Source organism: Sardina pilchardus, chromosome 24, assembly GCF_963854185.1.
Source record: "Sardina pilchardus chromosome 24, fSarPil1.1, whole genome shotgun sequence".
Lineage (NCBI taxonomy): Eukaryota > Metazoa > Chordata > Actinopteri > Clupeiformes > Clupeidae > Sardina > Sardina pilchardus.
This window is the reverse complement of record NC_085017.1, coordinates 27,665,644-27,678,143: the sequence shown is the minus strand read 5'-3', so window position 1 is coordinate 27,678,143 and position 12,500 is coordinate 27,665,644. Positions and strand designations below refer to the sequence as shown.

The 12,500-nt window shown below is 45.7% G+C and overlaps 2 protein-coding genes across 5 annotated transcripts in view; one reads left to right on the top strand and one right to left on the bottom strand.

Moving 5' to 3' along the window:
- The window catches only part of umad1 (UBAP1-MVB12-associated (UMA) domain containing 1), a 16,287-nt gene extending 9,428 nt beyond the window's left edge, over positions 1 to 6,859 (bottom strand). For 3 of the 4 annotated variants that reach the window (XR_009937228.1, XR_009937227.1, XM_062529818.1), the window contains exons 1-2: positions 6,759 to 6,859; positions 6,245 to 6,351 (exon numbers count right to left, since the gene is read on the bottom strand). Coding sequence is in view for 2 of the 4 variants with exons in the window: in XM_062529818.1 (XP_062385802.1) it covers positions 6,245 to 6,326 (82 nt within the window). In the remaining 2 variants the exon portion in view is untranslated. Of the gene's footprint in view, positions 1 to 6,244; positions 6,365 to 6,758 lie in introns of all 4 variants that reach the window. The other variant, XM_062529820.1, reaches the window with a different exon arrangement.
- A 417-nt stretch (positions 6,860 to 7,276) lies between these two features.
- Positions 7,277 to 9,343, top strand: rpa3 (replication protein A3). The gene is made up of 4 exons (XM_062529247.1): positions 7,277 to 7,490; positions 7,652 to 7,726; positions 8,100 to 8,208; positions 8,746 to 9,343. Exons 1-4 carry the CDS (start codon positions 7,392 to 7,394, stop codon positions 8,811 to 8,813), a joined length of 351 nt encoding a protein of 116 aa, XP_062385231.1. The 5' UTR covers positions 7,277 to 7,391; the 3' UTR covers positions 8,814 to 9,343.
- Positions 9,344 to 12,500: the final 3,157 nt, after the last annotated feature.

Genomic DNA, 12,500 nt, shown 5'->3' with positions numbered 1-12,500 from the left:
TGTGTGTGTGTGTGTGTGTGTGTGTGTTGAGGGGGAATCAGGTCAATGGGCCGATTAGGGGAGCTTAGCCTGGGCCGTGCGGTTCTGATCACATTAATGTGTGTGCGCGTGTGTGTGTGTGTGTGTGTGTGTGTGTGTGTGTGTGTGTGTGTGTGTGATTACGCTGCATTAGGAACCCCGGGCCAGGTTCGACCTGCTCATGTAGCAGGCTCCTCACACACACACACACTCCACTCCTCACACACACACACACACACACTCCACTCCTCACACACACACACACACACACACACACACACACACACACACACACACTCCACTCCTCACACACACACACTCACACAAGTATAAAATATAGTAGTACACAGGACAATGACCTAACCCTTTATGGCGAGTGAGTTGTGTTGATCTGACAAACACACACACAGACACACACACATAAACACGTATGCACACGCACACACACACATGCAAGCACGTACACAACCCACATCCTAATCATATGGCTTCCTTTCTTCGTGTGTGTGTGTGTGTGTGTGTGTGTGCGTGCGTGCGTGCGTGCGTGCGTGCGTGCGTGCGTGTGTGTATGTGTGTGTGTGTGTGTGTGTTAAAAACGTGTGTAAACCCTGCAGCAGCAGCAGAATCCTGGTTTTGAAAGTGCTCTGGGGTTCTGGCTTGGCTCGCGAGCTGATCCACTTAACTCAGCGTAAACGGACCTCGTTTCACACACACACACACACACACACACACACACACACTCAACAGGAGCATTGCGCAAGCTGTTCCCGCAGCCTTATCAATGACATCAGCTTGCATCATGCACTGACCGACATCTTACAGCATGGAACACCAGGCTTAGAGAGCACAGGCTTACAGGACACCAGGGTCACTCTAGGGTGTGGGTGTGTGTGTGTGTGTCCTCTCACATTGGAGAGGAAGTGACCGGTTATTACCTGTAATTACAGCAGGATAACAACCATTAAGCCAGCATGCAACCATGTGTGTGTGTGTGTGTGTGTGTGCACGCGTGCAACATTCAGCATGCTATGATCAGAGTGTGCATGCTGGGAGTGTGTGAGTGAGTGTATGTAAGTCAAATCTTGAATCTAAAATCTGTTCAGTGTGTGTGTGTGTGTGTTTGTGTGTGATCTCTGTGAGATATGTGTCTGCAAGGCAGTGAAACTTTTGAGAGATTGTAAGTATTACAATGCAGTTGCAAAATGCACTCACACACACACACACACACACAGACACACACACACACACACACACAAGCAGGTGTGGGAGGATGGTGCTTTTATTCGCAGAAACGACTGAAAGATGCAAACAGGTTCTACCCGCTCATATGTGAGACAGAATGTGTATGTGAGTGTGTGTGTGTATGTGTGTGTGTGTGTGTGTGTGTGTGTGTGTGTGTGTGTGTCTGTGTGTGTGTGTGTGTGTGAGTGTGTGTATGCGTGTGTGTGACAGAGAGAGGGAGGAGAAAGTGACTCCTAATGTAGGTGCAGCTGCTTATGACTTCATCAGTGAGCTACACTCCTCAAGTGTCAGCTGCGGACTGAGCTCTTAAGCTCTGGAACACACACACCATGCACACACACACACACCATGCACACACACACCATGCACACACACACACACACACACCATGCACACACACACACACACACACACACACACACACACACACACACACACACACACACACCAAGCGCACACACACCACATGCGCACACACACACACACACACACACACACAAACAGTGTGTGTATGTGTGTGGGAGTGACTGAGTGAGCGTCAGAGAGAAAGAGAGAGAGAAAGAGTCTTCAGAGAGAACTGATGCTTCAATGAACTTGAATATCAGACTTGGACACCACATGAACACACACACTCTCACACACACACAATCACATCTCCACTGAGAACTAGTACATACACACACACACACACACACAAATATAATAACTTTTCCACTGAGTGTGGGAAATGACAGACAGACAGACAGACAGACAGACAGACAGACAGACAGACAGACAGACACACAGACACACACACACACACACACACACACACACACACGGAAAAACCACGGTGGCTTTGCTTCCTGTCCAGTTGGCTTACCAGACATGAGAGGAATAAGAGGAGGAGGAGGAAGAAAAGAGGGCACGGAGGAGGAGGAGGAAGGAGGAAGACACTACCAACTCCCCATATACAACCGCTAACCCAGCTCTTTAGCCGCTACGCTAACCCAGCTCCTTAGCTGCTACGCTAACCCAGCTCCTTAGCCACTATGCTAACCCAGCTCCTTGCCCGCTTCGCTAAACCAGCTCCTTAACCACTATGCTAACCCAGCTCCTTGGCCGCTACACTAACCCAGCTCCTTAGCCGCTACGCTAACCCAGCTCCTTAGCCGCTACGCTAACCCAGCTCCTTAGCCGCTACGCTAACCCAGCTCCTTGCCGACTACGCTAACCCAGCTCCTTAACCACTATGCTAACCCAGCTCCTTAGCCGCTACGCTAACCCAGCTCTTTAGCCACTACGCTACCACTGCCCCACATAGTCACATATACAAATGCTAATCCAGCTCCTTAGCCACAACGCTACCACTGCCCCACATAGTCACATATACAAATGCTAACCCAGCTCCTTAGCCGCTACGCTACCACTGCCCCACATAGAGTCACATATACAAATGCTAACCCAGATCCTTAGCCACTACGCTACCACTGCCCCACATAGTCACATATACAAATGCTAACCCAGCTCCTTAGCCGCTATGCTACCACTGTCCCAGAGTCACAAATAAGCATGAGATCTACTTCACTTGTACCCTAGTAGTCCCTGATGCATTTGCAGACACGCAAAGTATAACACTAATCTTAATCTCTAAAATGCACGCACGCACACGCAGATCACAATGTTTGGCAGACACACACACAAGCCGCTCTCATGACATGACACAACACTGCAAGTGGGACAGTCACACTTCAATCACAGCCAACATACACACACACAGCCTCAAACACACACACAACCAAAAACCCCAGGACACTCAAAACACACACACACACACACACACACACACACACACACACACACACACACACACACACACACACAATCTCTCTCATTCTCACTCACACACACACACACACACACATACACACAGGCCCTCTCATACACACACATAGGCCCTCTCACACACTCCCAGGGTTGTCTGGCCCCTCACAAGCAGGCAATAATGAAACTGCTTTGTCATGACGTCGAACACCTGACATTTTCTCCCAGAATGTCAAGGATATGTGGGCCACACACACACACACACACACACACACACACAGACACACACAGACACACACAGACACACACAGACACACACAGACACAGACACACACACACACACACACACACACACAGACACAGACACACACAAACACAGACACACCTCCTGATGAGTCACAGCTCAGGATGACTGTGCTGCTCCATGCAAGCATCTCTTCTCCTCTCCTCATATTCTCTCCTCTCCTCTCCTCACATTCTCTCCTCTCCTCTCCTCTCCTCCTCTCCTCTCCTCTCCTCTCCTCTCCTCTCCTCCTCTTCTATTCTCTCCTCTCCTCTCCTCTCAGTCTCTCCTCTTCTATTATCTTCTCCTCCTCTCCTCTGCTCTCCTCTCTTCTCCTCCTCTCCTCTTCTATTCTCTTCTCCTCCTCTCCTCTCCTCTCCTCCTCTCCTCTCCTCCTCTCCTCTCCGTCTCTCCTCTTCTATTCTCTTCTCCTCCTCTCCTCTCCTCTCCTCTTCTATTCTCCTCCTCTCCTTTCCTCTTCTATTCTCCTCCTCTCCTCTCCTCTCCTCTTCTATTCTCCTCCTCTCCTTTCCTCTTCTATTCTCCTCCTCTCCTCTCCTTTCCTCTTCTATTCTCCTCCTCTCCTCTCCTCTCCTCTTCTATTCTCCTCCTCTCCTTTCCTCTTCTATTCTCCTCCTCTCCTCTCCTCTTCTATTCTCCTCCTCTCCTTTCCTCTTCTATTCTCCTCCTCTCCTCTCCTTTCCTCTTCTATTCTCCTCCTCTCCTCTCCTTTCCTCTTCTATTCTCCTCCTCTCCTCTCCTCTCCTCTTCTATTCTCCTCCTCTCCTCTCCTCTCCTCTTCTATTCTCCTTCTCTCTTCTCCTCCTCTCCTCTCCTCTCCTCTTCTATTCTCCTCCTCTCCTCTCCTCCTCTCCTCTGAGGTCTGGATGCCATCTGCTCTCCACTCAGACTGGCCTTCACAGGAGCTCAAGCCAACACACACACACACACACACATACACACGTATATACACACAGATCTCACAGTGCTACACACACACACAAATACACGCACACACATCCTACACATATGCATGCACACACACATACACACACACACACACATTCACACATCTTCATGTGAGAGAGAGCTGCTTGCTCCAGAACACAACAGGCAGAGCCAAGACAAACACATACACACACACACACACACACACACACACACACACACACACAGCCAAGAGAAACATACAGGCCCTGGCCATCTGTGCTGGCCTCAGCTACGAGCTCTGCTCCCACCAATGCACAGCACCAAGGGAAGACACACTGCCATTGGCCAAGACTGGAGGAAGACACACTGCTATTGGCCAAGACTGGAGGAAGACACACTGCTATTGGCCAAGACTGGAGGAAGACACACTGCTATTGGCCAAGGCTGGAGGAAGACACACTGCTATTGGCCAAGACTGGAGGAAGACACACTGCTATTGGCCAAGACTGGAGGAAGACACACTGCTATTGGCCAAGACAGGAGAAAGACACACTGCCATTGGCCAAGACTGGAATTGTGCATGTATGTCATGTGGAATCCACCTACTGTACTAGTGCAGCACTCTGGCCTGGAACCAATCAGCTATAAACATAGCAGCAACACCAGCACACACTATATCTGAAGAATGTGTACATTTATTTACAGCAAAGGTCAGTTTGTAAAGTTTAGGCGAAACAGGAAGTGACGTCAGGAATCCCTGATCACTGTGAATGGTGAGGCTGCACCACCCAGAACAGCCCCTCGGCCCACTTCTGGGTTCCGAGTCGACCCACCACTTAAGAAACGCTGGTGTAGACTACGCCAGAGTGTGTGTGTGCATGAGAGAGAGAGAGAGAGAGAGAGAGAGAGAGAGAGAGAGAGAGAGAGAGAGAGTGTGTGTGTGTGTGTACTTAAGTGGAGTAGAGGTCATATAAAGAAACATTTTCATGAATAACCAGATTGTTCTATACGCCCTGGAGTTAGACTAACTACTGATTTATACGAAGGGAAAAACTAACACTAAAACAATAGACACACAAGCTTCTATCTCCACGTGTGCAGTAGTGAAGGACTAACACTAACACAATAGACACACAAGCTTCTATCTCCACGTGTGCAGTAGTGAAGGACTAATACTAACACAATAGACACACAAGCTTCTATCTCCACGTGTGCAGTAGTGAAGGACTAACACTAACACAATAGACACACAAGCTTCTATCTGCACTTGTGCAGTAGTGGAGGACTGGGCCACATTTGCAGGAAGCACGCGCAATCAGGGCATTGGCATCCATGCTGCTGCAATGGCCATATCTGATATCTGGATGTCCAATTATATAAACTCACAGTCCCTAAGTCCACTAGGGCATTGTGGAATCCACATATTTCAATCCTGATTAGGCATTCTCCTTCCTCTCTTTGTTTTAAAAGCAAACAATCACTTATTGTCACCAAGATCAAGCCCTCGCAATACAAACTGAAACACATGAGCCAACGGATATAGGACTTAAATAAAACATTGCCTAGTCTTCAGTTTGTAAGAAAATCGAAAGGCACTCTCAAAGCTATAGACTGCAGCATTTAAATAACTGGGTATCATCAGTGTGTTTTTATAGTTTGCATGAAGTAACATATTTGGGCTACAACCAATGGAGATACAGCGTAGGCTCGGAGTTGGCACACTCGTACTAGCAGTCGGGGAAGGAAGGGGAAATCTCGAGCTGGTGTAGTAGACTGTGACAAGGAAGCAGCGTTGTTGAAATACACGTCTGTCTGTCACAGCTGCTTTGCCATTTGGCAACGCTTTGGTGTAAACCAACGGACCGTCAGGGTGCATCTCATAAATTAAGCATTATTTACTAACGTAAACTAATTAAGTGGCCTTGGCCTAACGCTCAGAATAATAATCCAATGTCACATGGTCCTTACCGATGATTACGAATCCATCCAGCTCTCTCTCTCCTGAAGGCTTTTTGGATTGGTCTTTCCGTAGTCCGAAAAAACTCAACATCCTGAACAGTGGTGCTGACTCGACTCTGAAAAATATGACTGAAAAATATCACCAGACAATAACAAACTACTCGATTGAAGCAATGTTTGTTTACTAAAGCAAAGTATCTAAATGTCAATGGCAAGCCCGTTCGTTAGATTTGAGTGTCAGGAAAGTTCGAATGATATTAGTTTGTTAATATCTCACCAAGAATAATGTTTATACATTCGTACTATAGCTTAATCTACTACGTTAGTTGGAAGTCAACACATTTAGCAAATATCGTCCCGTGCGTGCTCCAGCTATCCAGTCAGACAGCTACAAGTCTAGCGTTATTTTAATAACTCCTCAAAGTTGAAACATGATACGCACGAAATTAACTACATGCCGTCTACAACAAACACTATTGTTTACATTCAACAATAACACAAATCTTCAGACAAGTAATGTTACCTTTGCAGTTCAATAAATAATTGGATGTCTTTCACTATCGATTACAAATTAGGAACAAGGCCTCGGTTCTGTTTTTGTTTACAAGTTCTTGCAGTTTGTCGGGTGTTATCATAAATTGGTCCGAGTCGAAACAACAGCCCACATAAAATTCAGCATAATACGTTTCCATTTTTTGTAACGCGTTTTAAGCATACCGATTTATGTATACCATAGAAGTTCAACTACATATTTCACTTAGATTTTCACTTTGTCTTTTGAATATTATACATTATAAATGAGAAGGCTGGATCATGAAATGTCAGTGTGTTTGCTTAAGATTGAACTATAACTAGGCTATAATAGTTATTAACTGGTTTCGGTCTATATGTTCCTATTATATTCTTGTTATATATGCGTTGTTCTACAGACATGTTGTTATTTTTTATTATTTTTTGATTTACCGCTATCTTAAATAGCCTACTAAAAGAAAAACAGTCTAGGTCCAAGGAACGGTATTCACTGCCATTATTTTCTGGTAGGGAGTTCTTGACGGGCGCATTGCGGAAATTACGTCACATATGCGACCGTAGCATCTCCCGCGCAACTGTTTCTCCCGCGAACTTATTGAAAAAGACAGACAGACAGCAAAGAAACATGTCGGGTGTATTTGAAGCCCCTAAACACAGGATAAATGCCTCTATGCTGTCTCAGTATGTGAGCAAGCCCGTTTGCTTTACGGGGCGAGTGGAGAAGGTAAGTTAAAGGACCTTAGACTGCATTCATGCGTTCATGCTGGCTAGCATTCCGTTCGGTTAAAATACAAAGCAACCTCATGAGCTCTTGTGATGGTGTTGCCCGTTTTGCGCTCTTAAATCATTACGTATAAGTTAAGTTTGTTGTGTTTACTTTTGCAGGTCCACCCGTCAGGAAAGTCTTTCACACTAACAGACGGCGAAGGCAAGACTGCATCCGTAGAGCTCAATGAGCCGGTGAGTGTTTCCTAGAGTTAGTAATAGGTTTGTTTGGTTGGTTGTTTGTTTTTCGCTTGTGTGATAAATTCGAATATGATATCAGTTGAACAAGACAACTTGAGTCAACTTTGTTGAAAATAGAGTAGCCCTCTTTGACCGTGTCAATGTATCAATCATGTAACGTTAACATGGCTAATGTACAGTATCGAAATACAGTAGCCAAGCCAATGTCAAAACAGATTTAAGTTCGCAGCTTTCCCTGTTATTCAACTACTTACGCAACGTGTGTGTGTGTGTGTGTGTGTGTGTGTGTGTGTGTGTGTGTGTGTGTGTGTGTGTGTGTGTGTGTGTGTGTGTGTGTGTGTGTGTGTGTGTGTGTGTGTTTGTTTAGCTTGATGAGGAGCTGAGTGGATTTGTGGAGGTGGTTGGCATGGTATCCAACAAAGGCACGATCATGGCTGTAGCCTACACCGCCCTCAGGGACGAAAAGATACCCTTCGGTGAGTATCACCGCAAGCTGTTCACATGGGCAGACATGCCGTTCATCTGTTTTGTTTGTGTCTCCCAGTGGTGTGGTCTAGTTAGCTATAGTGGGTATACTGTGATCAACCCCAAATGTTAACATGTATCTTTGCCTATTTCAAGTGGGTATACTGAGATGGTGATGCTATATAAGTGGGTATACTGAGATGGCGATGCTTTTTAAGTGGGTATGCTGAGATGGTGATGCTTTTTAAGTGGGTATGGTCAGATGGCGATGCTATTTAAGCGGGTATGGTGAGATGGCGATGCTATTTAAGCGGGTATGGTCAGATGGCGATGCTATTTAAGCGGGTATGGTGAGATGGCGATGCTAAAAGCGGGTATGGTGAGATGGTGATGCTATTTAAGTGGGTAAACTGTATAGTCCTGCGTATCACGTAGACTACACCACTGGTTTCTCCTCAGCCTTGATATAAATGTTGCGACCACACCCGTGTTGTTCAGAACATATGTGTGTGGCAATGAACTGTTTTCAATGTCTCGTTCTGTCCCAGATTTGGAGCTTTACAATGAAGCGCTGAAGATCATCCACGACCACCCTCAGCACTACCCTTTCCAGTAGAGCGCCACTGTCACGTCCCTGGACTGGCCAGCCATCACAGCACAGAGGGCTGTCCTGCTGCGTGAGCTAACTGGCTAACTGGCTAACTCTGGTCATCTCAGGAGTAAGCACTGATCTGCAAAAGAACACTGCAACAGCTAGAACTGTTTCTGCTAGTGACGTGTTGTTTTAGGATCAGTGGTGACTCCCGAGGTTACCTAGGTAACCACAGTAGCCTCGCCTGTAGGATGGCCCTCTGTTAATAGTTGCATCTTTATACTCAAATCTACACACAGGATACATGATGGTCTGGTTTTGCTGAACATGGGGAGCCTCTATCAGTCAATCCTTGACTTGGGTCAGATGTCTGATTTTTCTCATAAAAGTCTGCAGAGTATGGGAATCACATACTCACAAGCTGACCACCATTTCTGTTTCTCAAATTGTGTATCTGAGAAAGATGACCGATATGTACATTTGTTTTGGGTTTATTATTTTTTTACTGTCTTGTATCGATCAGTTTAATAACAAATAAATATGTTTGTTTGTGAGTGTTGCAGCAGTGTTGTGAGTGCTTTGTGAGAAGACTCTGTGTTCATGCACAGTGTAATTTAGTCCTCTATACAGATCTCTGTGTCATCAGCAACACCTCCCACTCCTAATAATGCACGCAGAGTAGCAAGAAGTAGGACAGGAAGCTTAGAACTAGCAACGGAGCCTTCTAACAGCAACAGCAACGGAGCCTTCTATCAGCGCCCGGCAACGGAGCATTCTAACAGCGCCCGTCAACGCAGCACTCTGGCGCCCTCTGCTGAGGACATTCTGAAAAGACAGCTGTTAAGTCCACTGCACTGATCAGTTGGATGATCTTTGGCGTTTTTTTGGTCAGAGAAATTGTGCCAAAATTGTACATACCCATGAAAATAGCAGCTTTTATTCATACAATTGTGATTTATTGGGGAATTGCATTTGACCTACAAATTCATGCTGCCACACAGTGACGCCAATAGACAAGAATGATCCATTGTTATGAGATGAAATGAGACATACAATATCTATCTATTTTCATGGTCAAATAAGACATTTTGTCAGTTTGGTTTTAAGACATTCTTTTGGTACGAGTATTAATAAATATGCCCTAATTCCTTTTCCTCATTGTTCAACACACAGTGTCCCCTTTTAGCACTGACTTAAAGCTGATTCATAAAAAGGATCGGGACACTGTTACTGTGCGATACCAGGGGGGAGTTCTAGGCGGACTAAACATCAGTCCTGCTAGTGGAAATAACTCCCAGGCTGCCCGCTTATATCAAGCTCTGATGTAATAATTGTGTTCAATAAATGCATTTAATAAATGTCCTGGTTTGATTAAGTGTGTAAGCTAAGAGCACCTAGCTATAGTGAGGGCACTGGGCTCAGATGAGGATGCTATAGATGCTAGATACTATATCTAAGAATTAGATATTTTGCTGCTCTGTGCTCTGTTCAGAAATAAGAAAAAATAAATATATAAAAATAAACAACTTGCCCTTATCAAGAAGTCCTAGGATTCCAAACAGATTTTGGAACCAAAATCCTTTAGGATTCCAACAGCAACAATCCTACAGGATTGTCTAAAGATCTGATTGGAATCCTGTAGGACTTGTTGATATGGGTGGGCATCGGTGTGCTGCAGTGCTCTTCCCCTTTCACTGCACTCTAAAGAATATTCTGGAAGCCGCTCTTCTGCGGTCGATCCTAGCTATGCCTGCTCCAGAGGAGTAAGGTGACTTGAGCATGTTTCAACACCTCTGGTCAGCACCCAGCGCTGCACACTTTCCATGGCTCATGAGTGAGTTGTCAAGCAGCTCTATGACTGTGAACCTGTTTTGACACTGTTTCTCTGATAAACTGTCAAACTGTCTCCAAACACACACACACAAACACACACCACACAACACACTCCAAACACACCCAGCTCCAGCGTGAGGAGCAAAGACGACGAGTTTCCAGCAGATGCTCATTCCAAGGAGATCAGGAAAGAGTCAACCTGAGTTTACCTTTAAACCTTAAACCTACAGGCCTTTCCTTTATTAGTGTAAACAGCTGAGGAGACGCGAGACCTAAAAACACTTAATGCCAATCAATAACCACTACCGGCAACTATTTCCCTTTTTGCATTGATAGGCCTGCAAGACTGTGCTGCACCTACACGTACAGTAGTCGCACTGTAAGTCCCTCATTTAGACTGTTCTTATTTACGTATTGATAAGTCCCTCATTTAGACTGTTCTTATTTAGGAATTGATAAGTCCATCATTTAGACTGTTCTTATTTACGTATTGATAAGTCCCTCATTTAGACTTCTTATTTACGTATTGATAAGTCCCTCATTTAGACTGTTCTTATTTATGTATTGATAAGTCCCTCATTTACAGTAGATTGTTCGTATTCATTTATTGATACCAGCCCGCTGAAGATATTTGATAACCCTTTAAACAATTAATTAACTCTTTATTTTAATGTTGTGTTTATGTATTAGATTTGGGCTATTGTACACCTCATGTACAGTATATGAATAATGTGGAATCAATAATGCGTAGTGTAGTATTATATCATCTCTATCCAAGCACTGATAATAAATCTGACAGGCTGTCAGAGCTCATATTTACTACTTGGCGGTTACCTCAATAAACATGTCCTTTGATGTCATTAGATTATTCTAGCGATTGATTGGCTGTCATTAGATTATTCTAGCGATTGATTGGCTGTCATTAGATTACTCTAGCGATTGATTGGCTGTCATTAGATTATTCTAGCGATTGATTGGCTGATGTGAGATATCGGCCTGACACTCCCTCGGTGGCACTGCTCTCGGTATGTTCTAGAAAAGAATGTTGAGCACCACAACGTTCATCAATCAGCCAGTGGCATTCCAGCAGGGGGGCGGAGCTTCAGCCCGGAGCGTTCTAGAACTCGGCTATCAGATGGCCGCCCAGTCAGGACACACGCCGGCCGCCTCCACCCTCGGCATGATGGGTGATGGGTAGTCGGATAACGCGCTACGCTAACGCGCTACGCTAACGCGCTACGCTAACGCGCTGGTGCCACAGGAGAGACGGGGTCTGGCACAGAGTGGGAGTGTATATCACTGCGGCTGATTGGGATTAATTGGTGATCACATTGGACTCCTACCCCACACACACACACACACACACACACACACACACACACATACACATACACATACACATACACATACACATACACATACACACACACATACACACACACACACACACATACACATACACATACACATACACACACACACACACATACACACACACACACACACACACACATGTTGCTAGGTGTGGGACTGTAACCCTGAGGGCCTGCAGCTGCCACTGTGGAGCAAGCCCAGGCAGAGGGCTGTGAGTGCCTCCCCCTGCTGAACTTGGGGGGGTAACGACGGCAGCACTTGGCTTTGAGATCCCATCAGCCCGACCCTGACCTCCGCGACCTCTAGCAGCCCGACCCTGACCCCCGTGACCTCTAGTCGCTCTACAGGCAGACATGGCTACCTGCAAATCACCTGATCATCACCCTACTGACAGCCACCCTGAACCCTGACACAGGCTCATGTCATCATGATGGTGTTATTATAAGTGTGTGTGAGAGGGTATGCCTCTGTTAGGGTGTGTGTGTGATCATGATTGTGTTGTTA